This window comes from Vulpes lagopus, chromosome 13 (genome assembly GCF_018345385.1).
Source record: "Vulpes lagopus strain Blue_001 chromosome 13, ASM1834538v1, whole genome shotgun sequence".
Lineage (NCBI taxonomy): Eukaryota > Metazoa > Chordata > Mammalia > Carnivora > Canidae > Vulpes > Vulpes lagopus.
In genome coordinates, this window is record NC_054836.1 from 47,742,230 (window position 1) to 47,769,583 (window position 27,354).

Genomic DNA, 27,354 nt, shown 5'->3' on the forward strand with positions numbered 1-27,354 from the left:
CTGACCAGAGGTCATGGAAAGAGAGTGGGATTTGGAGTCAGAAAACCCAAAGTCAAGACCCCATTAAAGTGATAGAGTAAATGGGAAATGCATCTCCCCCGATCTCAACTTCCCTTCTCCAAGCGTTCCTTGGTATAGGAGGAATCTAGGAATCTGACAGCATCTGTTGGGGAAACTGAAGTTTTCCACCCCCAATGGCTCAGAGAGACATTCTTGGCCCAAGTGGTTGTTCTTTGTGTGTTCAAGGATGGAGTCAAGTTCTCTGGTGACCGTGTTACTATTTCTAAGGGTCACCGTCAAAGCTGCGGAAACAGGAGGAATATGCTTTCCTCATGGGAGGCTGGACGGTGTTTTGTTTGGATGATAATGATACTTGTGGTGCACTTGGTAACTAAGGAGGAAAGATGACTTCAGTCTTATTGGTGGGAAGCCTAGCCAATGGTATTTACTGTTGTCCTCCTGGTGAAGGGACCAGGGCCCTTTGAGAGCTGGTTAAAGGGAACCTGCTCTTTTCAGGTGTGAGGTGGTGTGGAGCTTCCTGAGGGATGCTGGGTGGGTTGGGGGGTTGGCTTGAGCAGGGACTACGGGGGGGAAGAGAAGAGGAGATTGGAGAAGTATAGAGAAGTTATTAATGCAAGGAAAAGCACTCCACCTCCATCACTTAAGGTGGGCACTGAGGAAGGAATTACAGGTTTTTTTCCCTTTGAATTGCTTGTCGGACTCATTAGAAACTGCTTGGAGCTCCGGAACACCCTAGCAGGGTGTTGTTCTAGGCAGTGCATAACCTAGGCTAAGGAGGAGGTCAGGCTAAGGAGGAGGCTATGGCAATACCAGGGAAGGGGCCAGGGAGGGTGTTGTTGATATGGAGCTGAGGGGAGGGTACCCAGGCTTCGCATTGCAGATGCCTGTCAGAGAGGGCTGAGGCCCGCACTCTATCCCTCTTCCCTGCTTAATTTTTCTAGTCACACCTAACATCCTCTGACATAGTCCTACTGGAATACAAGCCTATGTTGGCAGGGGTGTTTCATTATTGCGTTCACTGATGGTTATGCAGTGCCTAGAACAATACCTGGCACATAATGCATATTTTTTGAAAGTTCCAGTCTCCCTCCCAAACACACACACGCACACACATACATGCACTCACACACACAGAGCCCTACTACACCCAGATTACATATACGATAAGCTACGCAACATTTGGCAAACCACTTGCCTCTCCCAGTCTTAGGCTTCTCATCTAAAAAATGGAATTAATGAAAACATCATTAATTGGATTAACAGAATTGTTTTAAGGATCAGCATGGCAGCCCTCCGTGATGTGAATTACTATTACTATTACTTTTATAATGTGCATAAAGCATCTGGAATGCTAGAGATGCTATTGTAAGTTTCTGGAGATCTTTCAAGCATTTCAGAGCCAAGGGCGCCAACAGAGAGTAGAAGCAGGAAGCAAGCCTGTTGGAAGATGTGTCCTGTAGAAGAGTTCTGGCCACCAGGGGGCACTCACCATTGAGGTTTGGAGAAATCCCCTTTGACTTGAGCTTCATCTGCTCATTCTAGATACTACTTTTCTTTAAAGGAGTTTCCTGATTTAAACTCTTACTCTTCAATTTGTCCTAATTCGACATTAAAAATTTCTGCCCTTTCTGACTTTGGATCTGGTTCTAACCATCTTTGGATACTGACCATTTAGATCCATACGTCAGGGCTCTTGCCTTCACCAGTTCTATGCACTGTGGTGGCATTTTGGGTGTATTTCTATATGGTTTGAACTACATATACTTGAACTATGTATAACTGACATTGTTAAAGAGTAAAAGTATCTTCAAACTAATACCGAGAGGATAATATCTGTCGTGCAAATTATCCCAGAGAAATCTTCCATCTGGTAAGCCGTATAAAATCACGTGGCTGCCATTGGGCAGGTGGGAATTTAGATACTTCAGAGTCTGCATGATACTGGAGTATAATTTCTCTGGAGTGGTCATTTCTGGGACTGGGTCAACTTTCCTGTTGGTGAAAGAAACAGAAAATATCTTAGTAGATGGGATAAATGCATATACATACACGATCCCCTGCCCCATATACACAGTCAAGACCCAAAGTCAAGGCCCCATTAAAGTGATAGAGTAAATGGGAAATGCATCTCCCCCAATCTCAACTCTATCAGTTGTGAGCAGAAGTGATGTGTGTCATGTTTGGTGATATGAGAGCTTCTAGAATGCTCTTTGCCATGAATCTGGGCAAGGTTCTATATAGGAGCTGCTTCACTAATATGAGAGCTGGAATAGAGGCCTGGCGATCACCATGGGTGCCATACAGTCGCAGGTGATCCCTGGGCCACAAGGTAGGATGAATAGATGTTTGCTGCTTTATGCTACCAAGAGTTGAGGCTGTTCCTGCAGTATGACCTTACCTACCCTGACCACTAGCCTGATATACACAGTGTACCTAGCCTGATACACTCAGATGAAAGAATCAAAGGAGTCTGGTATTATGTATTATTTGTTTGATACTTTGAGATCTGTAACTTTGTCTCTAAAAGTTTCACATACATCACAGTTAGGAAAATACAACTTTCCTGAGAAATAAAATCATATTATGCATCCATATTTCATCCCTCCTTTCTACATTGAATTTGAATTTACCCACTTTAAGGAATACATCAAGTTTGAGTTAAGATACTAACCTGCATTAACCTAGGAAGAGATTGTAGAATTCTCTAAGATTTCCATCTACCCTTTAAACTGCCTTTTGTTAACCTAAATGGAATAAGAAGTTGGGTCCTATTTTGGGTCCTTAAAATTCCAAATTTACATAATGATCCTATAGTGGGTTGAATAGTTCCCCTTGAATGTGACCTCATTTGGAAATAAGGGTTTTGCAAATGTAAAGATGAGGGCATATTGGATTAGAGACAGCCCTAAATCCAAAAACAAGTGTCCTTACAAGAAGAGGAGGTGTTATTACACAGACACACAAGCAGAAAGGAAAGCCATGTGAAGCTGGAAGCAGAGACTGGAATATGTTTCCACAAACCAAGGAATTCTGAGGATTGCCAAGAGTGCTTCCTACCCCCCAGAAGCATAAAAGACAAGAAAGTGTTTTCCCCTAGACCCCTCAGAAAAAGCATAGCCCTGCTGACACTTTGATTTTGGACTTCGAGCCTCCAGAACTGAGAGTTGTTTGAAGTCATCCAGTTTGTGGGTGTTTTGTGATGGCAGCTTTCAGGAGCTTAATAGAGATTCCAAACCAGAAGGAAGTCTCTTACTCACAGGCTGGACCCAAGGCACAAATGACATAGAAGGAAGGGACAGAAAGAAGCCCCCAGGGATATCCACTATTATCACTTTGTATTTTTAATTTAATTTTTCTTTTTTAAAGATTTTATTTTTTGCATAATCTCTACTCCCAATATGGGGCTCAAACTTAGGAGACTGAAATCAAGAGTCACACACTCTACCTACTGAACCAGCCAGGTGCCCCTCCACTGTTACCACTTTTGAGGGAGCTCCTAAATGGAAAGTGATGCCACCGTTTTGGACGGCATTTTTCAAAACATATCAACATTTGGGGCACCTGGGTGGCTCAGTCAGCCAAGTGTCTGACTCTTGATTGCAGCTCAGGTCATGATCTCAGGATCATGAGACTTACCCTGCATCGGGTTCCACACTGGGTGTGGAGCCAGGTTAAGATTCTTTCTCCCCCTTGTGCCCTCCCCCTCACTCTCTCTCTAAAAAAAAGGTATCAACATTTAAAGTTGGCTTAACTTTTTTTTTTTAAGATTTTATTTATTTATTCATAAGAGACACAGAGAGAGGCAGAGACACAAGCAGAGGGAGAAGCGGGCTCCATGCAGGGAGCCCGATGTGGGACTCGATCCCACGTCTCCAGGATCACGCCCAGGGCCAAAGGCAGGTGCCCAACCACTGAGCCACCCGGGGATCCCAAAGTTGGCTTAATTTTTGACCTTGAAATTTATAGTAACATCTCCACAAATGTGCAAAGACATACACACAAATATTGCAACGTTGTGTGAAATAGTGTAAAGTTAGAAAAGGCCCAAATGCCTGGTTGCATAAATTATAATACATCCATAGGTAGACTACTATACAGACACTACAAAGAAAAAAGTAATTAGATACAGGTGATTGTTAAACAATATTCTGAAATACCTGAATGTCACTGAATTGTTCACTTTAAAATGGTTAGTTTTACATTATGTAAATTTCACCTCAATAAAATAAAAAAAAATGTAAAAATAATGAAGTCGTCTGTATGTATTATCATGGAAAAGACTGCTAAAAAGTATTGTTGATTGCAAAGAATAAATTACAGAGCAGTAAGCATGCTATTATTTCATTCCAATGAATATTAATTAGTCTGTAAATTAGAATTTGCATAGAGAAAATCTGGATGCAAATACATTTAACTGTCTCCATTGGTTAGCTTGCAGCAGGTTGGTTGGGGGGGTGGTGGTGGTAGGGAGTGATTATGGGGAAACTCATTTCCTACACCCTGGATTATTTGAACTTTTCACAACAGATGTCATTTTGTAATCAGAAAAATAATAAAAATAAATCAGACTCTCATATTATTTTTATTCTCTCTCAAGTAAAGAGGGGAAAAAACCCAGACTCCACCTAAGCTTTAATGGGAGGAGCAGAAGGCATTGCAATTTTATGGCATTTGTCCCCCACCGATTTCACTTAGTCAAATAAAATCACTTTCTAAATTGCTGCTATGCAGAGGTGACAGGCTGATCACGGATGCAAAGATCACTTTGGCTAATTTGTGACAAGCAAAATGTACCCATAGAGAGGAAATGCAGAACAAGTCTGATGCTAGGGGTCGCCAGTAAGGTGTGAGCTGTGGGGAGTGTACGTGCTTCTACACCATGTAATGGGTTGCTTAGAACTCCCCACCCTGCCCGGAAAAAAAAAAAAAAGAAAAAAAGAAAAGAAAGATGTTCTATTTTGCAAAACGCCAGCATATAGAACAAAATACTAAATTCGTGTTTTTTATTCCCTTGGGAAAAATTATACTACTTTATGGGTAAAAATTTCTCATGAGGATACGAGAATAGGTTGCCTACCTACTGAGGGCAGAAGGCTGGGCAGGGGCTTTAGCTTGACTTGTGTGTGTGCAGATGTGCTAGAGGGATCCCAGTTTGTGAAGAGGATTCAGGCTGCCTTGTGGGTTTGCTCAGCCCAGGAGGACCCACCCACAGGAAGCAGGTTTGATATTCACTGTGTGTGTGTGTGTGTGTGTGTGTGTGTGTGTGTGTGTGTAGTGTGGCAGCAGGGGTGAAATGAGGCAAGCTGGGTGACTATAACCCATCTTCCATCTTCGGTAAGGCTAGCACATACTGCTTATTAACTTTTGCCTTGGCACTTCAGGTTTTTTCTTTTCTTTTTTTTTTCCCTGCTGATACACTAGTGCGTTGGCACAAAGCAATTATGCTGAGCTATGGCTCTCTCATCACATAAAGCCAAGAAGAGTTAAGATGGAGAAAAGTCTCCCAAACTCCCTATTTAATGATTACTTTTTGGCTAGAGAAACAACCCCAATGATAACCAACATTCTGAGCTAATTTGTGCTTTTGCGGGAGCACCCCATAACCCAAATGGCTAGCATAAGCCAAATGGCTAATTACTAGGGGAAAACAAAATGGAAGCTTGGCATTGCTGGTGGAACATTTTTCAGTCACCCTTGCTCTGTCATGTACACCTACATAATTAACACGTGTGCATTGTCGATTAAATCTTTTAATGTGCATAGCAAAATGAACTGATTCTTTAAAAAAAAAATGTTTTTTTTTAAAGTAAGCTCTAGGCCCAACGTGGGGCCTGAACTCATGACCTCAAGATCAAGAGTTGCATGTTCTGCTGATTAAGCTAGACAGACGCCCCCAAATTGACTGATTCTTAGTTCAGGCAAGGGCATTGGGTCTAAGCAATAGGTGGTGGGTCACCCCTTCTGGGGGCCATAGAAGGTGCCTCTGATTCTGTCCCTGGGAAATGGTCAATGCCATTTTGATCTGTGTACTCCCCCTCCTCTGGTGGTTTTTGAGGAGACTTAGCACTAGTATTTTAGAGGCCCAGAGTCCCAGTGGTTTTGGGAAACGTCTCCTACCTCTTCTCTGACATCTGCCAAAGGTTGAACGGGCTGAGCTGAAGCATCTAAGCCTTTTTAACCCACGTGTCAGGTCCACTTTGCCAGCCCAGGTTTGCCTGGGTACCCCAGGACCCTACATCCCTCCTCATACACTGGCAAGCTCACGCCAGTCACTCAGACGGAGAGGTGAGGGGTTAGGAGTGCTGAGTGTACAGAGAGAAAGCCTGGGGGATGTGGTGCTTGCACCTGGGAAAATGATGAGAGAGCACTGGCGCTCTGGGCTGTGTTCTCACAGGTCAGGAACACGTGGCGGGCGAAAGACAAAGAGCCTCACCCCCTTGGGTGGCTCAGAGCCTGTCCTTGCCCTAATGAATTGTGTCTGATTGTGAAAATAAGCTTCATGACCCAGGTGCAGGGCTGGCTGTGATCACTTCATTATCCTGGCAGCTAGTCCAGCCAGATTTCACCTGGCGGATGCCAGAGAGCTGTGCCCCCTCTTAAGGAAGAAGGCAAACAGCCTCTGGGGAAGATACTTCCCAGAACCAGAGCTAAAGCCCAGAGGTGAATCTTGACTCATGCACAGCTAGCATTTGAGTTCTCCCAGCAGCTGGGCACTACAGGTGGCCCCTACCTTCAGCCAGCCAGCTGTAATCAGCTGACCTCACCCCCCACCCCTGCCCCGAAGAGGCATCTTGACACGGGCTGGGAAGGAGCTGGGGCCTCACTGGGCCCACATTACCCCATGGATGGAGATCCTGGGTCCTTGAAAGTGGGGGTGACTTGGAACATGGTGGCCAGTTGGAAACCTCCTTATCCTTCCCTTGACCACCACTGCCTCCACTGAGGAGGCTGGGAGAAAGAACTCCTCTGGGCATCCTCTTCCCTGCTGGTTTTTCTACCATTTGGTTAGATGGAATGGATTGTTTCTTGCCACTGCAGGCTCCTTGGGGCCTGTCACCTATCAGCACGTTGACTTGTTTCCTCTTATGTGGCGCCAATCGGCTGCCCTAGGTGACATGGGAAGCATTGACGTTGCAGGGAAAAAACACTTGGGGTGCTGGGGCCCACAGACAACCCATGTAGGGCAGTCCTGGCTCTATCCATGAGGTGAAAAATGTACAATGAACTATTATTAGGTCCATGAGGTAAAAATGGAACCATGTCAATATATATGCAGCTAGTATTAGATGTTTTTATAATTCTATCTCATTTCTGGCAATTGCAGTGTTCTTCTCAGGGATGTCATATTGGGGGGGGAGGTGGAGGAAGGGTTTAGGATTTGAGTCCTTTAAGACCATTCCCATTTGCCAAGCCGCCCCTGCTACTCAAGGTTCTGCTGCTGGAGCTCACTCACATTTGCCCCATTTCCAGGCATTTTTTTCTCCTTCTATATCACGGACATTCATTCCATAGTTTTCAAGGGCAATGGTAGGAAAAGCCAGGGGAAGCTGGGTTAGCTTTGGCCAACCTGAGTAGAGCCACAGGGGAAAGCTGTGTTTGTCCACGTTACCTTTCTTCTTAAATTCCAGACACTGAGAGCTATCTTCCAATCATGACCTTCATTCACTTACCACGTATTTATTGAGTAACTGCATGAGTTTAGAGAATTGAGAAAGAAGCACATAGCTGCATTATTTCAGTAAATGCTAGCCTCATCATAAAAAAGGGAAAGAAAAAAAGTCAAGCAAATATCCCCAAACTTGTTCCAGGACGGACTTATTATGCAACTCGTTGCTGGCTTGAGCTTTTTATGAAATCTCTTTGCTCATTTTGGGTTGTCTACTCCACCTTGACGTTCTGGCAGATGGGGAGGCATAGTCGCCATCTGTCTTTATTTTTCTAACCCCACCACAGGACATTGCAAAGTGGGCACTGCAGGGACATCCCACACTGCCAATCCCGTTCTTTCACCCAAATGCCCGCTGCGTCTCTGCCCAGATCCCTGGTGGTGTGTGTGTGTGTGTGTGTGTGTGTGTGTGTGTGAGGCTGGCACAGGTCTCTGACGCCTGCCTGCCCTTTGGCTCCTTGAAAAGGAAAAGCAGGACCGGACTGGAAGGGCCTCTGAGCAAGCACGTTCTGCTGGAAAAGTACAATTTGGGGGTTTGGGCTCTTGGAGTCAAAGTCTCTTTCTGCAGGTGTTCTGTACTCACTATCACCAGTTTGCCCCCTGTCCCCTCCCAGGGAACATGATCCAGAGGCCGGAGGGGCACTGACTGATGTCCATAGGTTGGTTCTGCTTTGTGATGGGGCTGGGGCTGAAGCTCAGTGCTTCTCCTTCCATAAGCTCCTTGCAGTCAGGCCCTGTGGCCTCTTTGCCTGTCCCAGAGCCTGGCACCGCATTTGGCACCTCACAGGTAGTCGATACATACTTCTAAGAAAGTCATTGTCTAAAAGAAAGCAAATGAGGCAGGTGTGGCCTATGGAAAGAGCACATGACTTTTGTCAGAGAACCTGGTCTGCCTCTCAACCTTGCTACTCATAGGGGTATAAGTGAATTCCTTAACCTTGCCAAACCTGTTTCTCCATCTATAAAATAGGGACAATCATGCTCTCCTCTTAAGGCTGCTGTGGGGATGAGATGATCTAGGCTGTGGCTCTTGGTTCATGGAGGGCTTGGGCGGGGGAGTGTTTGCTATTTACCAGAGAGTTCCATGTGGCTCATCACAGAAGTTGGGATTTGGGTCCTCACTGTGGGGCCTTGGGAGCCTTGGGGTTCTGGGGAGAGTGGTAAGCCAGCCCAGGGGGTGCCAAGGCAAGGCCTGGCACACTGGCATCTCTGCACATAGCATGGTGTCTCTTGGCCTGAACTCACTTCACTGATTAGGTCTACACCTCCTGCACGGTGAGAGTTCAGGAGCTCTCCTACTCCATGGAGGTGTTGGTGAGGGCAAACACACTTTAGTAATATTGAACTGGGTTTCTAGCACAGGCTTAGAAAACTTGGTGAGTGTAAGCAAAGGGCGGGCAGTGAATAGGATGACCTACTTCTAGTAGCACTTGGACTGGAGGTGAGCTCTGCCATTAATCAATTCATCAGGCAAGTCACATAATCCCTCTTGGCTTTACTTTTCTGTTTTCTAAAATGGTGGGTGGGTGGCTACTGGGGAGTTGTTCTAGATCTGATCTCACCTTTTTTTTTTTTTTTCTTTTCCTTTTGGCCACAATCACAGGACAGATGGCATTCACATGTGCAGCATATTCTTAGGGGTACACACAATTTTTGAGAAACCTTCCAAAATGTTGTGGGAGACTCAGGCATTCAACATTTTGAAATCACTACCGATATTAGCAGTTTAGCAAAACTGCTTTCTTACTATGGGCCATGGGCATAAATGGGATCGGCCGCACATTATATGCAGTTTGCGAATGCTCTGAGTCTATGCCGTCTCTACCACATGAGTACCCACATCAGAATGTGAGTGAGGAAGCTATTCTTATGGGGTAGCTGTGATTTGTCCTTATTTTACTTAAAAAACCGTGATATTCAGTGTTGGATTCTTGACTAGTGGCAGCATGTATCTTGTGATACAACTGATAACTTGTATCATGACATGCCCATTTGTTGTTAATTGGAGCAAAGAATTAATGGATCAGATATTTTTTTAAAGGGTCTTTCAGCCTTATGGGTTGGTTCTATCGATTTCACGTATGTCTAGGACTTGCTCAGACAGAGAAATTCCACTCAACAGCAGGCTACTGTAACACAGTGGAGTGGAGAAGAGAAGACGGAGGACCCAGAGTCCAAGAATTTTCAAAATCTTCTTTCTCCATAACTCACCTGCTGCAGACATCATTTCCAATCATGGCATATATGACGATGGCTGGATGGTCCAACAGTTGGTTCCTAGACAAACTGAGAAGCCAGAGATAGAATCTGAATGGCAAACGCTCAGAAATTGAACTTTGTCACAGCCTGGGCCTGTCATAGGATCTTTGTATGGCCCCCCCTTTTGGTAGCTTTTTGCTATTTTTCTTTTATTCTAGGATCATCCTTCCCATTTCCCCCTTCTGTATAATCTGTAAATTACTTTTCCATTAGGGAGAGGCCACATAGGTGCATAGAATTGGAAAGAGCGGATTAAAATCTCTAGGAGGCGCACATGATGCCATCTTCTTAGGATTTTTCATTGTGTTTGTCCTCAAGTGTTATTGGATTACTCCTGTCCAAATTTGTAGGACATCCTGATGACTGTGCTCCTGTATTGAACTTTCAAAATTCCGGGGTTTCCCGAGTTTCCCTTCTGGACACCCAGGGCCTTCCTTCTGAATTTGAAACTCAAAATGAGCACATAAAATAAGAAGATGAGATTTTTTTTTTTTTTGCCTTTTTTCAGCTACTCTGGCTAGACTTAAGTTTGACCCTCTTTGTATGCATTTTTATGATTCTTCTTTAAGGACATATGCAAGTTAATCACTTTCTATGTCCACTGGCTCAAGAAGTGATAATGTCCCAGTATTTGGGAGTGACTAGCAAGGTACTAGTGCTCAGTACAAGTGATCACAGGGTGACAGCAGAGGACTTTCGTTCTTTTTTCACAATGAGGAACCCAATCTAAAAGCAACTTTGTGTGTCCCTCTTTCACTTACCTTTCTATAAACTTCTTCAGGTTTTGGGAAGATGCACCTGCATAATTAAAATTAAGAAAATAATTAAAGTTAGTGAGTTCAATTCAACACTATCAGTGTGATAGTCTGATTCACTGAAATCATGAAGAAGCATCAGAGGTCATCCCCACCATCACGCGCACGGGAATGACTTTACCCTGGAGCTCTCCTTGATGAGTTTTCTGTTTACTTGGAATTATACAAACATAATCCTCAATTCTTTGGATTTATGGGTGTCAAGATATTTCCTAAGCATGAATGAGTGAACTTTCTAGTAGATGCAAGAAAATGATATATCACCAAAGAGAAACTACCTCAAAGATTAAGGAGTTAGGTGAGGGATGAGAAGAAATAAAAAGGATTCTTTGACAACTACCCATCTCCCTAGAAAGCCCCATTTAATCACTTACTAGCATCCCTGCTCACTCCTAAGGCTACTCCTGGCTGGCTGGCCTGTGCAAGGTTCAGATTGTACAGGGGATATATTTCAGTTCCTATAACGACATGAATGACCATCCTTCCCCTACCCTTGCTACCACCTGTAATGTACCTCTTACATAAAACTCGTATCCATTGAATACTCATTTTTTTGTGGACACTCTGTTAGGCACTTGTATTATTAGTCCGTGTAGGCTTTGGCATAGCTGTGTGAGGTAGGGACAGTCATATTCCCATTTTCTAGATGAGGAAACTGAGGCTTACTTAAGTGGCTTGCCTAAAGCCACACAGGTAATAATATGGAGAACTGCAATCCAAGCCCAGTCCCTTCAGTGTACAATACTGAGTTCTGGCATTGCTCCTCTGGGCTGGGAGTCTAGAAAGAGTGAGCCCAAAGAGGTTTACTGCTAGTTTGTTCCTTGGAGGCTGGTCTGCAGTAACAGGTGAGTAATCGTCAGGTGGGTGGTACAACTCACAGGAAAAGACAGGTTCTCCTGTAATTTTCAGCCTTAGGAGTTGAGGGGCAGGTGCATTTGGTGACAGAGTCAGCGAGTGTTCTTAAGGATCCACATGGGAAAAGGGGGGCATGCATAGCTGCGAAGGCCATGATGCCCCCCCCCCCCCCCGAAGGAGTGTGGCCTGCCGTGACCGCCTGTTCTTCACGCACCACTAGACTCCAACTCTAGGGGCAGCGCTGATGTTCTCTTGATTGATTCAGGAACCTCAGTATGTTAAACAAATGTTGCTTTATATCCTAGTTTCCTGTGGTAAAATATACAACACATAAACTTTTTTTTGAGCATACGATTAAGTGGCATTAGGTACTTTCACATTATTATGCGACCATCGGCGTTATCCATCTCCAGAACTTTTCCATCATTGCAAATTGAAGCCCTGTACTCCTTACAGAATAACCAGGGGCCTATATGTGGGATCATATAATTTTTGTCTTTTTGTGCCTGGCTTATTTCATTTAGTGTTTGCAGTTCATCCATTTGTAGCATGTGTCACAATATCCACTCTTTTAAAGGATAATAGTTTTCCGTCATATGGACGTACACTTCCTGTTTGTCCATTCATCTACTGATAGGCAGTTGGTTTGCTTCTACCTTTTGGCTGTTGTGAATAATGCTGCTATGAACACTGGTTGGACAAGTGTCTTTGTAGGTCCCTCCTTTCAATTCTTTTAGGTATATACCTACTTGAAATCGCTGGACCATAGGGAAGTGCTATGTTTAATTTTGGGGGGAACCACCACGCTATTTTTACCTCCTTTATGTAGTGAGGCAGGGTATATTCAATATTCAGCCAAACACAGACATTAAGGGCATTAAGTTCATCTCAGCACACGTAGGTTAGATTGCTCCCTATTTTTCTCAAGAGGGAGGAGAAGAAGGACAGCCAGTGCCTGCTGACATACCCTCTGGTGGCTCCTCATCTTATCTGGACCTTTCATTCAGTTCTAGCACCATGACTCTCAACTTCCCATTTTCAGCTGGAAAACAATCAAGAGGTGTTTAATTCTCACTCTTTGATTTTTCTCTTAATGAGAAATGAAAACTAACGAAAGCCCAAGACACGAGTGGGGAAAAAAAATTAAAGGACCAGGTCAGGCCAGTAATTTTCCTCATTATCCAGAGTCCAGCTGGGAATTTGAGGTGCAGAGCACCCACAGAGCCTGAGGAAAATGAAAATGAGAACCTGTCATGGCTTGTCCCATAGGCAGCCTCCTCCCCTGCCCACACCACCTGCATCCCTTTGCTGCACAGGACAAGGATGGCAGGTCAACCTCAACTGGATGTGGTGAGTTTAGAAACAGTAATCACAAGCAACCACTCAGGGAGAGAGGACATGCCTACTCTTCTTTACCCAAATGCTAATCTTTTTTTTTTTCCTGGTGAATATTTATAATATAAGCACAGAATTCTCTGTGCTCTAGAGTTGTTGAGCCTTCCACAATTTACATTTCCTTTTGGGGATCTTAGTTTGATGAGATTATGTAATTAGCTTAGGTAATTCCCACATCACTTTCTCTTCTTAATTCCCTTTTCCTATTGTTCTGCTATTCCATTGAAGCCCCAGCAACATTTGCTGTCTCTCTCCCTCCCAAGCTCTGTTGTCTTTCTCCTCCTGGATACAGGCTTCTCAGCTGCTGATTTGGTCGCTGCCATTTGTAGAGAATACTGAAGCAGCTGGTTCTGGAAGATGTGAGCAGGAAGCAAAGGCAGCTCCTAGCTTGTGGGATTTGGCAAAACAAGGGGAGCATTTGAAGAACTGCCACTACCCTTGAGAGGTCCATAGTCTGGTATCTGTGATGAAAGTTCAGAGAAATGGAAAAGGCAAGACTATGAAGGAGGGGAATTTGACTTAATTCATCAAGGTGGTCCAAGAGAGAATCTACCTGTCTCCAGTGAAGGAAAGAAGGGGGTGTTCTTTGGCCAACCAAGTCTGAATTCTGGTTCGTTTAGTGCCTTTTAAATGAGGAATAGTGCATTGCAAGAAGAGAAGAAGGGTTTCACATACTCTCAGCATTGGTGGTTCTTCTACACATAAATTCCAGCTTACATTTCCACTGCCAGATTAGTGTTGGCCACGCCAGCAAGTGCTTCATATCCTGGGCTTTCAAATCAACTGGTAAGACACTTTCAGTGGTCTAGTAAATGAGCTTGTAACTCTTTGCTCCTGGCCCAGAAGACGTGTGCTCCGTCTCAAATTCTTCACGGAAAAAGACAAGGTATACCTAAATCTAGGTCTTCATAAATTAATGCGCCACTTTGATAACACTTATGGATACTCACTCTGGGCCAGGCATTGCAATAGACACTGGGGACACATCAGCAAATAGAAAAGACCATGGTTCCTGTTCTCGTGAAGCTTATAGCCACGAAACAGATAATGTACATAAAGTGTTAGGATTCCAAGAAGCCCTGAAGAAGTCATATTAAACTTCCTACTGAAAGAAAAGTAGGTGTTTTCTTTCCTGAAGTTCTAAAACAGGAACCTGCTAATTAGTTTCCAGCATAATACCTGATTTTTTTTTTTTTGCATACGACTCAGAAAGAAATCTCTAGTTGAATGCCATCTTGGTTAGGACTGTAGGACAGGGGCAGATCTAGGTTTCAAGGTCTGAAGTTTATATATCTTGGGGGATTCTCTTTAAGGAAAACGATGTAAAACACAACAATGAGACCTGACATAAAGGGAAGCCAAATTGGAAAGAGACAAGCGTCTTAAGCAACTGTGGTTAGATATCTTAAGTTGGTAAATTTTACAAACTCGTGCAGCCCTTCAGCCACAGCCTTTTGGTGCTCCTTGGTGGTCATGTGTGAAGTCTTGGGGCATCAGCACAGGGTGGGACCTCCAGGAGCACGTGATCAGTCAGCCTACTTTACAGATGAGTCCCAGAGACAGAAAGAGACTAGGTCAAGGTCCTATAGCTACTAAGCAATAATCCACCTCAGATGCCAGTTGAACAATAGACATTAGTAATGACTGAAATAGATCAAGTAGCCTTGAGTCTAGGTCAGGAGGTATCAGAGGACAACAAAATGCTAATTTCACTGCTGGTTTGGTGGTACTCCTGGTCTTGGTTTTCTTCTTCAATCAACCTGCTGCTATTTACTTTCCACAGTTCTCCAGCACATGTCCCATACTTTCTGGCCAGGTGTCCTAGCTGTATTCCCATGGGGAGAGACTGAGTGTCCTTACTCTATTGTACCTCCACCAGCAACCTAAAAAACATTATAGAGAGTGTAAAATGTTGTCATCCATGGACCTAAAGTAAATTTAATAATGGTTTTTAAACTTCCATCAGGGTTTAAGTACTGCAGATTTGGCTCATATTTTTATAATTGAGGAGGCATTTTGAAGAGTACAGCTTGTATAAATCCAGTTTAAAAAAATCAGCCATAAGAAATTTAAATTCCTTCTTTTCTCTAAAAGTGTTTGTTTGTAATACGTAGAAACATGCAGACTAATACGTTGACCTTGAGCTCAAAATAGTAGGCACTTAATAACTGTTTGTTGTGACAGTTTCTGATGGTGTTTCTACTACTGAAAATGCTTTCAAATTCACAAGCGTGGCTCTGAATTTCTGTGACAAACTAGATAAACGATTTCCCAGAATGTATATTTTTAAAAGAATGTAACAGCCTTCCCAGCATGGTGCTCACCTGCCTCCTGGTCTCAAAACTTGACAGAGCTTCACAAACATCCTTCAGCCATGCTGAACTTCTCTCCTTCTCTTTCTCAAAGATATTTTGCCCTTGGAGCCTCTTTGCACTGAGTCACCATCTCCCTCTGCTTTTTGGATTCCTTTTTTTTTTTCCTGCAGGGCGCACTGCTCAAATGTACCTCCTCTGGGAAGTTTTCTTGTCCTTCTCCAGACAGAGGTAAATGCCTCTCACCTCCAGGGACCTCAACCTACCTCTGTTTTCGTGTCATTTTATCAGAACCATAGTTGTTTCCTTATTTGTCTCTCTTTTCCATTTCGTTATGATCTCCTTGAAGGCAGGGACTTTGTCTTTTCATCTTTCTATTTCTAGCAGCTATTACAAAATCGGAGAAGAAACAGAGGGAGTGGTGAGGGCAAAATCAAGGGGAAGACGAGGAGGAGGGAAGTAAAAGAGAAGACCAGAGGTAAAAGGCACATCCCAGCAAGATTTGGAGTTGATAAAAAACCCAGCAAGTTCATATAAGCTATCAACACGAGTAGCAGTGAACTTTCCCCATAATGTCCTTTATCTTAGGCCCTAAACAAAAGGGATCTATTGAAAGGGGACCCCTTAGGACTTCAGGAACCCTTGCCATTGACAATGACATAAAATAGTCTAAGATATTTGCTCCTGAACTTGCCTTCTGTAGGTGTGCAGATTCAAGAGGTGCAGGATGGAAATCTTGATCTAATAGAAGAATTGAAAGCTCATACTTTTCACATTATAATCATTGTCAGGTGCTCTACTTTAAACTGGATGAGTTGCATGGAAAAAGGAGAAGCCAGGAAGGGCTGCATAGACAAATCTTAAGAAATAGCTACACTTGGGTCAGAATGTCTCCATTGTTTAATGATTCTTTGAGACTGAAAGCCTTGAAAGTATTAAATAAAAAAAGGGAATAAATCCCCCTAAAAAAAGGAGGGAAATGTGTCTCTCTATATGAAATGTGTCAAGTTGAAATGTTTTTCTTTCAAAAGTTTCTATATCAAACGTTGTATCTTGGAGATACATTTAGTCCTTAGTAGAATTAGCAAGTTTTGATACCTGCAGGCATTAAGCCTATCTGCATTTATCTTTGAGATCAAGCATCTCAAAAATTAACTTTAAAATCTGGCATTGCGGCTGTGAGCACACTGGATCACAGCTCCCAAATAGAAATGTCCTAGTTGTTTTGTTATAAATAATTTCTGTCATCTTCTCTCAACATTTTGGGTGGAGACCAAAAGTTTGACCCAGTAGTTGGGTTCACTAAATACTTTCCTGAGGGCCTACTTCCACAGCCAAGGTAATTGCATTGCCTCTCTCCAGTACTCTGTGGCTTTTAAGAAATTGTCTCAAAAATTTTCATTTTGAAATGATTTTCAGAAAGTTGCAATAACAGACAAAGATTGAAATAATTTACAAAGAGTTGCAAAAATAGAACAAAGGACCTGCACCTTCCCTTTACCCAAATTCCCTAAATGGGAACATCTCTCACAATCATAGTATCTTGATCAAAATCAGGAACTTCACATTGGTACAAGGCTATTGTCTCATCCATAGAGCTATTCAGATTTCACTGACGGTCCCACTAGTGGGTGAGCCCAGCTCAGACCCAACACTTTCTGGGACAGTCCTACTCGGGATCATATACTGCATTCAATCTTATGTCAGTTCAGTCTCCTTCAATCTGGCCTAGTTCCTCAGTGTTTTTTGACCTTGACACTTTTGAAGGGTACTGACTATTTTATAGAGTGCCTTTCAATTTGGGTTTGTCTTATATTTCCTCCTGATTAAATTCAGGTTATACATTTTTGTTAAGAACAAAATAGCAGATGCTCAGTTAGCAAGTTAAAGGTACAACATCTATTTTGTTTGAGAATAGAGATCAGGAGGCGGGGAGGTGGTGGTAATAAAAATGACAAGGTGTCATAGGTGTAACTGAATTCAGCGAAGCCTGGATTGATACTCATTTATGCTATGGTTCTTCATCCTTCTTTTACTTTTTTTCTTGCCTATCCCTTTCTGAGAGGACCCCTTTTGAGAAAGAGGGAAGGCTGGCACAGAATGCTGGGTCGGGGTATCTAATTCTGATTTTCTCTAATTCTGATTACTTCTAATACTGGGTTGAGATATCCAATTCTGATTACCTACCTCTTCAGGGCAGGTGTTGGTTGTTCTGGACAGTGAAGTGAAGATAGTACAGATGTAGTACAGATGGTGGCCTTAGAGAGAATCTGGAAGGGGGAAAGCATGGTGTGGTTGGGAGCGGAGACAGACGGGCTCTGACATGACTGGAATGAGACAGACCCAGGCTTAAGCTCTACCACTGACCAGCTAATGGACCATTAATAACCAAAGTTATTAAACCTCTCCATGCCCCAGTTTCCTCACCTGTAAAATAGGGTTGCTTGTGGATTAAATAGGGATAGAATACCTAAAGAACTTAGCATAGTGCCTGGGTGAGAGGTTACTTTTACGAGCTGAATATTTGTGTCCCTCCAACATTTGTGTGTTGAAATCTAATCCCCATTCTGAAGGTCTTTGGCGGTGGGGCCTTTGAGAGGAAATTAGGCCCGAAGGATGGAGCTCTCTTGAGTAGAACTGGTGGCCTTAAGAAGAAGCAGAGAGCTAGTGTGCTTTCTTTCTGCCACGTCCTGAGAAGGTACAACAAGAAGGTTGCAGTTTGCAACCGGGGAGAGGACGCTCACCCCAAACCTGACCCTGCTGGCACGCTCATCTTGGACTTCCAGCCTCTAAAACTGTGAGAAATGAATTTCTGCTGTTTATAAGCCACTCATTCTATGAACACCCCTCCCCCCATTAAAGCTATCTGAACTAAGTTGGCAGGCAGTACTTATTATTAGCTAAAATCTATAAGATTAATAATAGCACTGACAATCTCACACAACTCTGCAGCTGCATCCACCCATCCTGTTAATGGCTGCTCCTGGAGACTCGTGCCCTGACCAATGGTCCTTGACAGTATTCCTGGGTAGAATTCATGATTAGCTGCCAAGAGCCTGAGAGGACATCACTGTGTTCCATCACTGTTCCTTCCTTCCTGGCATGGAGGAAGGCCTGAATCATGGTTTCTGTGCTCAGGGTGAGCTCCTATGACAGTTCTTTTGCTTGTTGAGGGAGCAGACTCCTTTCTGGCACATCTGTATGAGCCCAACAGCAGGATGGATGGTTCCCTCATGTACATTCTCACTAGAGTGGACATGAGTGGACATGAGGGAACCATCCTCAGAGGCACCTTCACTCCTTCTGCTTCTCAGCCAGGGCCTGGTCATCATGCAGGAGCTTTCCCCCACTTTTGCACCTCTGACTTGTGCATTGAAATCCTAGTTCTACTTTTACGTGAACTTGAACAGTTCCTGGAACAGTTTGTTTTACACATAGGGAAACTGAGGCTCAGAACAGAGAGGGATGCACTGAGGCTATGGAGGCAGCCAGTGAGAGGTCAGGGCTTCAGTGTGGTCACGTATGCCTTAATGTTTAGTCTTTTTATTATGCCCTGTGCCCATTAGAGAGACTGGTGCTCAGAAATATCAGCAGAAATAATGAAGGCATGGAGATGAATTTGGTGCTCACCTCCCTCCCAACTTTTCTCTAGAGAGCGACAGGAATGTATTGTACTGCGGTACACGAATAAGGTGATTTTCTTTGCTGGTAATCTCGTGGGGTTCATCTCAGAGCAGTGATGTGTGGAAGCAGCAGTTGAACAGCATCAAGAGGGAGCCTGGGCTGAGCTCATAGCCCCCAAGGACTCGCAGCTCCCTGCTCTCCTCTCCTACCTTCTCGACTCCCTTGGCTTCTGCTCAGGGCCCCCCTCCTCCATCTGCCCAAGAAACTGTTCCTTCACTCCTTTGCTCCTCCTACCCTCTCCTCCCGCTTAGCCTATGGAATATAAATTTCATATTATGCCCCGAATTTTGTCCCTTCTCTCTAGTTTCTCCAGCCTGCCAGATTCTCTCCCATTCTCCAGATGGTTTATCATAAACGTAAAGAAGGGAACCAGCAAGAAGTTCTTGGAGTGGGGGGCCGTGGGGAGAAGTTGGGGTTTAAACTCAAATTGGGTTTGCAGCAAAGGGATTGAGGCAGGGTTGAGTAGGTGAGGCTGGACCTCAAGCACTTTGGCCACGTGTTAAAATTTTCCACGTTTCTTATCTATGCACTTCCGGGGAGTCCCCTGTGCGCACTCCTGGTGAGTGGGTGAGTCCATGGGTGTGCGGAGAGGGGTGGCCTCACACCGCATGGGAGATGGGGCCTGGAAAAAAGGATTCCTGAAAGTAAGCACTTTTGGCTTTCTGTAAACAAAACAACTCAGAAATAGGTGTTTACACTAGGGTTTTGCTAAAACCTGCAAAAACAAAACGAGGAAGGCTGCCAGTGAAAAGGACATTCCAAGCTAGTGAAGTCTCCTTTGGAAGCTGAAGATGCTACATGAGGCCCATAAGTGGGTCAGTCAGCGTAGCCTCGTCTGCAGGCTGTGCGCTGTGGGCCATGGGGGCCCAAGGGCTGGGGTTTGTTTGCCTTTTCAAGCAGATGAGTCTTGTTTGCTTTGGAACTGGATGACTCATGAATTTTTCTTTCCTTAAAAATACACATTGACTACCCCTTTAACATTTGTTTTCTTCTACCCTTTATTTTAAAGATGAAGCGTCATCTTGCCAGTGGTGGTTTTTGCCCACTGTGGAGGTATTCAGGTTGGCAAAGGGTTACTGTGTGTGCTTTTCTTCTCTTCAAAGGCTGAATGTAACGCTTGAAAGTCATTTGGGCTCAAAAGAGAGTGTGTCTGGTTGACAGGTCCCTACTACGTGTGGCAGAGGCTGAGCTCAGTGCTGAGAGTACAGATATTGCCCCCCACCCCAGGGGGGCTTGTGCTCTGTCACACCAGAAAGTCAGACTTGAAGCAAGGAACTCAGCTAAACCAAGGAAAGGGTGACAACAGAGACAGCAACAAAGGGTTTGTGCGATGAGGCGGAGGTTGGTTCTCCTGGACGTGTGAACGAGGGGCAAAGAGGTCAGGCTAGGACCTGAATGAATAAAGGTCTGATTAAAAGGGCTGAATAAAAGCTAGCATTCACTGAATCTTCACTGGGCATGGGGCTCTGAGGCCCTGCGACCCTGAGGCCCAATGCCAAGGCCCCCAAAAGTGGAACATGCAGCATGGGCTTCAGAGATGGTTTGGGGGTCTTTGTGTGCCTCATCAGGCTCCCAGCCGGATATTGACTGGCACCCACACTTACAGGTCTTGCCTCTCAGAGGTGATCATCTTTGAAATTCCTCATCTATTTCTCTTCCTTGTAGTAGCACGTTCTAGAGCTCCCAGCTCAACCAGTCAAGGCTTGTTCTCCAGTCTCTCCCACTCCACAGCTTCCATCCCTTGCCTGATGCATCCTCAGGCATCCTCAGCTGCCCCACCCTCAGATCTCACTCCCCTTCACCCCAATCCTCTTCCAGCCTTGCAAGGGGAGCTCTAGCCTGCTGCCCAGTCTGTACCCATGATTAACTCCCATTCCTCAGGGCTCCCTCTCAGTTTGCCCATTTCTCCCCTGGCCCCAGCCCCAGCTCCCCTTAGCCAAGCTCAGGCCTGCTGCTTATCAGGCTCCATCACTTCCTACTCCTATACCACCCTTTTCTTCCCACAGGGAGCCGTCTTCTTCTTCCAGATTCTCCAGGTCCAGCTGACTGCCCCTCACCCATTCCCATCACCTTCCTGCCCAGGTCTGGAGGCCCAACCCTAAACGGGGCATTTAAAGAGGGCATACCCCCCTTTTCTATCCTTTCCCTCTGGGAGCAACAGGCCTTCCCATCATGGACATGTGTCTTTTAAATGTATTTTATGTTTTCAAATCTACTTGTTTGGTTAAAGAAATATTTTACATTGAAAAAGTAACTGATTTTTTTTAAATGTTGAGGAAACAACAGGACAGGTGGTAGGTGGAGTCAGCAATAATGATGGACATTGAGCAAGCACTGCATTTTTCCCATTCAACCTTCTAATAGCTCTGTGAAGTTCAGGTATGGCCTGTTATTATTCCGGCTGTGCGAAGTGGGCCCCATCTGGGGTTTGTGATGAATTCCACAATGTCATGTGATGTGGTTTAAAAATTGGTTTTCCTGGAGAAGGGGCAAACTTAATGAGGCAGGGTTTGTTCTCTGAACCCCATCATCAGACTGACCTTGGGTGCAGCCTTTCTCCCAGCAAAAGAGGGTGAAGGCGGCCCACTGGAGCTAGCTTGTCGTCTAGGCAACCCAGAATGATATCCCAGGTCACCTTTGGCAGTTGTGTTCATCGAACCATGACCCCCATTTTATAGATGCAGAGAAATGAAACAATTTGCCCAAGTTGCACACCAGTTCTAGGGCCTGAATTCAAAACCAGGCTACTAGTTTACACGGCAAGGAAAGGAGATTTTATGAAGTAACAAGAAGGGAAAATTTCTGTGGTCTGTTCTCTGGGCCTTGCTTTGCACATCTCCAAGAAGTGGGGTGACATTTTGTGGGGTGTTCTGATGCTTTCTCCTGCACTACACTGGCCCCTCTACCCCAGGGCTGTTGGGGCAGGTTGGAAGCTGTAGGAGCCACTGCCAACAATCTGCTTTGGTGACTGTAATGATTTAGCAGGACGCTTGCTGGGCCTAACCCCCATGCTGGAGAATCAGAATCCAAATTAAAGATTTTACATTTTAAAATGCTTTATAATCACTGGTAGCCACTGGATCACTGGTTCACAGTAGAAGGATCTATAGACGTTTTCCAGATCTTGTACGTAAACATCAAGACGAAAATAAGAGCTGTTCCTTTAATTCTTACTATACAATTTTTAAGAAAGTCTTTAATATTCTATTCAACTCTTTCTTCTCTTTCTCCCTTCTCTCTCTCCCTCCACCTGCCCCTCTCTCACTGGTTCTGAAACCTAAGTGTAGCCATAAATATGCAAGGCATAGAAGGCTGACTTTTCCTATATCCAATAAAAACCGTAGGGAATAATTGAAATAACTTGGCACGGCTAGTCAGGTTACAGGCTGCATAATATTAAAAGAAAACCCGTAGTGAGGAAAAGCAACAGCAAATAGGAAGAAGGGCTGGAAATAAAACCAGAACATTAAATAATGAGTAATTATGAGAAACTAAAACAACAACAGCAGCAGCTGCAATAAAAACCCTCTTAGAATTACATCCTCAGAAAAAGAGTCAAGAAGCATCTTCAAAGAAGTCGTCCTAGACAAAGTGTACATTCTAGGTATTTCTAAGAATTGCAAATCTAAAGAAGAGGGAGGAAGTAATCCACCCCCCCTTACACTCCGCCATCTATTTATTAGACATGAGCCCGACAGAAGGTGCAGGTTTTCATCCCATTTTGACATGCATGTTTTTTTCATGATTAGGCTTCCCTCCCATCTCTTTCTTCCCGTTTTATCTCCACGATCTAAATTTTAAAGGAATGCTGTCAAGACAGCGTACCACAAAGGGGAGAAACGTCTACTACAAATTGTACTTTGTACTTTTTCGAATACCTTACGTTGGTGTTTTTGATTTTACAAAAGATCTCTGTATTCATTGTGGGTAGCAAGCAATGTTGGGTTGACGTGTCTGTGGTCTTGTGAGGGAGGGAAATGCTGTGTCCTAGGCACAGGGGGAGAGTAGCCTACGGCCCACGTTTCTCGTAGAATCCTTTTTTTTTTTTTTAAATCTTATTTATTTATTCATGAGAGACACACACAGAGAGAGGCAGAGACACAGGCAGAGGGAGAAGCAGCTCCACATAGGGAGCCCGATGCAGGACTCGATCCTGGGTCTCCAGGATCACGCCCTGGGCCAAAGGCAGGTGAGCTTAACCACTGAGCCACCCAGGTGTCCCTATTTCTGGTAGAGTCCTATTGCTTATTCCTGCCCTCACCTGACACCCTCGGCTATGGGATCTTGGGCCAGCCCTTTACTGTTCCTACACTCGGTTTCTTTCTAGTCCCCCCCGCCCAAAGGCTATTTCTATGTAAAAATAAAATCTTCAGGAAACAGAAAAGTAAAAGAAGAAAGAAAGTGATTACCCATAATTCATCATACATAATGATTTTGGTGTATTTCCTACCAATCTTGTGTGCATCTAGTTTCTTCTTTTATTTTAAAACATTTAGTAGAAATTAAGCTAGACCGTCCAGCTGTATATCCTGATCTTTCTGTTGGCAGTGTTTTGTCTTTCTAAGTAAAAATATATGGACTCTCATCATTTTCTAGAGCTGCATGATATTCAACTCAGGCATTCCTGTTCTTTGTTTTTTACAGTCTACGTGAACAGAGAACACTGGGGCTGTTTGGGTATCTCACTGATGGAAAAGAGACAGTGCCAGGGCTGCAGCTCACTTTATACCTGTGATGATTCATAGCCAGGTTCAGTTCTATCTTTCCACGACCTTGTCCGAGGTGCTCATATGCAGAGAGGTGAGGCCAATCTCTTTCTGTGAGATCATCTCAGATCACAGACCAGTGACTGTAGTACCTCCGCTGGTGTCTGATTGTAGCGAGACGAGCTAGCGACAAATTCCAGCCCTGCAACTTGCTGCCTGTGATCTCAGGCAAGGTTTTTGGTCTCCATATGTCTCTGTTTTCTCAGCTGTAACTGTGTGGATATCATGATAATTGCTCAATTCTGAGAAATACATTTTGACACGTTTGATAGTGAGCTGAGTGCTGCAATCAGTTGTGCACGTTGTAATTCTTCTTTTTTCCTCCCTCAACACTCCCCAGAGTTACTATCATCAGTGGTATCTCAGAACTGAAGAAATATAGTAATACATGCTTTATAGGTTGTTGGAAAAAAAAGCTGAAATATTGCACATGAAGTATTTTTAGCACTTGGTAAGAGAGCAATACATAGCAGCTATCATTTTATTAGTAAGAAAACTTCTATTGTTCTTAGAATGGTAAGCAGAATCTGGGCGTAGCGGGCAAGAGTGCCAAGGCCGATGAGTAAGATCTTGGGGAGATGGAGTGGCAACACACTACCCTAATGGTCTGCTGTCTCCGCGTCATTATGGTGGCACAAAACATTGCTTGGCAATTCATTCGGCATTAGCAGACATGGGTTTGCCAATCAGGAGTTTGGCTGAAATCTTGTGGCAATGGACTGTCTCTGTGGCCAAGGTGGGAGCTGAGAACCATGTAGGTAAGAAACAACCCCAGAGGACACCGATGTCCTGGGAAACACGGGAAGCTGATGGAGACCTGCAAGTCTCTACAACACTCTGAAAATGCATTCCTTTCCGTAATAGCTTTGGGGATTTCAGCCACAAACACTTAGCCATTTTTCTTAAAACGCCAACCCCGGTAGAAATGCGGGAGACTTTGCACAGAGGGAAGGGCAGAGCCTTGGCAATCACTTGGATTTTGCTCAGCCCTTGTTCTGCTAATGGCCCCTTAAGTCTTGCCTCCTGAGCCTTGAAGGTCCTGCACCTTGGCCTTTCTAGAACTTTGCTGGGGGAGGACTGCCCTGCTTCCTTGGTGTAGGCCTTCACTGCATCATATTGTTCTCCTCTGCTGTGGGTAAGATGCTGCAATCCCAGGGCCCTTCTCTAGAAAGGGTCCTGGTGCTGGGAAAAGGAGACTGTTCATTTTATTATGTGGTCCTTGCTATCTAATTCTCAGCTTTTGTGACACTTATGAAATAAAATCAATCATTAAAAGGCTTAGGACAAACATTATATGGTCTCATTCATTTGGGGAATATAAAAAATAGTGAAAGGGAATAAAGGAGAAGGGAGAAAAAAACGAGTGGGAAATATCAGAAAGGGAGACAGAACATGAGAGACTTGTAACTCTGGGAAACGAACTAGGAAGGGTGGAAGGGGAGGAGGGCGGGGGGTGGGGATGACAGGGTGACGGGCACTGAGGGGGGCACTTGATGGGAGGAGCACTGGTGTTATTCTATATGTTGGCAAATTGAACACCAATAAAAAATAAATTTATATAAAAAAAATAAAAGGCTTAGGTGGAAAGCTACATACCATTTCTTGAAATATTCTGGTAGTCTCTGTGATTGCAGTGGTTTCTTTTCCGTAATCGAAGGTAAATAGAGTTTTCCTTAATTCTGAAACAAATATATTTGTGCATATTTAATATCAGGACATTCACATGATGAAGTTCAAAAAACAGAATTTTATTATGATTTTTTAAAAATGGGTGGTTCCAAATGAACTCCGAAAAATCAAATCTCTGCTGACATGTTTCCTCTAAACTGTCAATATATTATTAAGAGTTGTTACAAGGAACAGTCCCATAAAATGCATTGCATCATGTAGTAAGATTCAACTTTTATTTTTGTAAAGACCTTCAGAGTCTTCCTTTTTTTTCATTTCTTTTCTTTCCGTGTTTTTTTTTTTTTTTTTAATTTCAGGCTTCAGTCATGTTCCCAAACCTCAATAGTTATTTTATTAATAAATAAACACAAATATGCAGAATAAAGTTTTCAAAGTTGAGTTTTTAGATCATTGTGTTCAGTTCATTGTTGGCTAAAAATGTGGTTTTGTTTAGACAATCCCACATACAGAGTCACCCCTTTCTAAACTTTTTACCAAAAGCTTCTATAAGTTTCTTGAGTAATTAGTCATCTTTAATAAATGTGTTTTTAATAAAGTTCTTATTTTTATTAAGTTTTAAATTTTAATTCCAGTAGAGTTAAAATACAGTTTTATATTGGTTTCAGGTGTGCAATATAGTGATTCAACGATTCTATACATTGTTCATTGATTTTTGAACCTGACCTTATATTTCTTCTTTCGGTTGCTATGAAGACGGCAGACACTCCTGTTGATCTTCAGATCCATCTCCCCCCTTCATCCATTTTAATAAAAGGTTTAACAGGGAATGATGATGCCACATGATGACTAATGTACTCAGCTTCCCTTGTAGCTACAAGTGGCCACTTCACTCAATTCTGGACTAAGAGGTAAAAGTATCCAATTTCTGAGAATATTTCTTAGGAAATATTTGGCAGGTGCCGCTTGCTCCTTCTTTACCCCATTTCTCCATTTTGCTGTTCAGAATAGACATGCTAGCATCTTGGACTATGGGGGTAACTTCTACATTGGGAAGTCAGAGGGGTGAGTTAGAAGGACCCTGGATCCTCGAGGACCAGTGGAGCTGAGCTCCCATACCAGAACTGGACTACGTATCTGAAATTTTACATGTGAGATAAATAAACTCAAACCTTATCTTATTTTAACCATGCATATGTTGAGTCTCTTTGCTACCTCTACCTGAATCTGATACTAATGGACACAGAGTCAGAGACAAATTTGTGACCAGTATCAGCTTATAACTGCACATATTTTAAGTCATTTTCCTGGCTTCTCTTTGTGCCATCTTTGATTTTCTATCTCTTTTGCCAAGCTTTCATTTAATTTGAACATAATTTAATGTTATGTTCTTTATACTTTTATAGGTCTCTCTAAAATCCTTTTTGAAATAAGACCAGGTATAGACTAATGAATAATAATTAAACTCAGAAGTATTTGATTATTCTTCAAATGTATTGTGTCTTCTCTTCATTATAATAACCTCATATCTCACAACTTTACGTAAATCACCATTTATTGTGTTACATGAGTCTCACTTATTATACTATAGTGCTTGCCAACTGTCTCAGTGCTTCAGAAAGGTAAACATGTATCAGGTTTGGGCACTTGGGATACACTGAAATAGTATTCTTTTTAAAGTCTGAGAAAACTAATGATAATATTTTTTGATAGAAGAGCAAGGTGCCTGGGCAATATTTTAAGTATGGAATTTTTGCTTTGTGGTAGAGTTTTGAGGGGAATGATTTATTTTATTTTTAAAAATCAAACCTACCCATACACATAGTTTTAAAAAGTCACATTTGTATTACTTGAGTGATGTTTAGTGAGCCCTACTATATTCCAGGCACTCTTCTAGGCACCTGGGTCATATTGGTAAATAGAGAAGACAAAGACCCCTACCCCTGTATTATTGC

At 43.4% G+C, this 27,354-nt stretch overlaps 1 protein-coding gene across 2 annotated transcripts in view; it reads right to left on the bottom strand.

The window, feature by feature from the left end:
• AOAH (acyloxyacyl hydrolase) overlaps positions 1 to 27,354 on the bottom strand; it is a 164,483-nt gene that overhangs the window by 22,475 nt on the left and 114,654 nt on the right. For both annotated transcript variants that reach the window (XM_041727348.1, XM_041727347.1), the window contains 4 exons: positions 25,370 to 25,452; positions 10,708 to 10,744; positions 9,899 to 9,973; positions 1,841 to 2,013 (listed from right to left, as the gene is read on the bottom strand). In XM_041727348.1, coding sequence (XP_041583282.1) covers positions 1,841 to 2,013; positions 9,899 to 9,973; positions 10,708 to 10,744; positions 25,370 to 25,452 — 368 coding nt within the window. The remainder of the gene's footprint in view (positions 1 to 1,840; positions 2,014 to 9,898; positions 9,974 to 10,707; positions 10,745 to 25,369; positions 25,453 to 27,354) is intronic.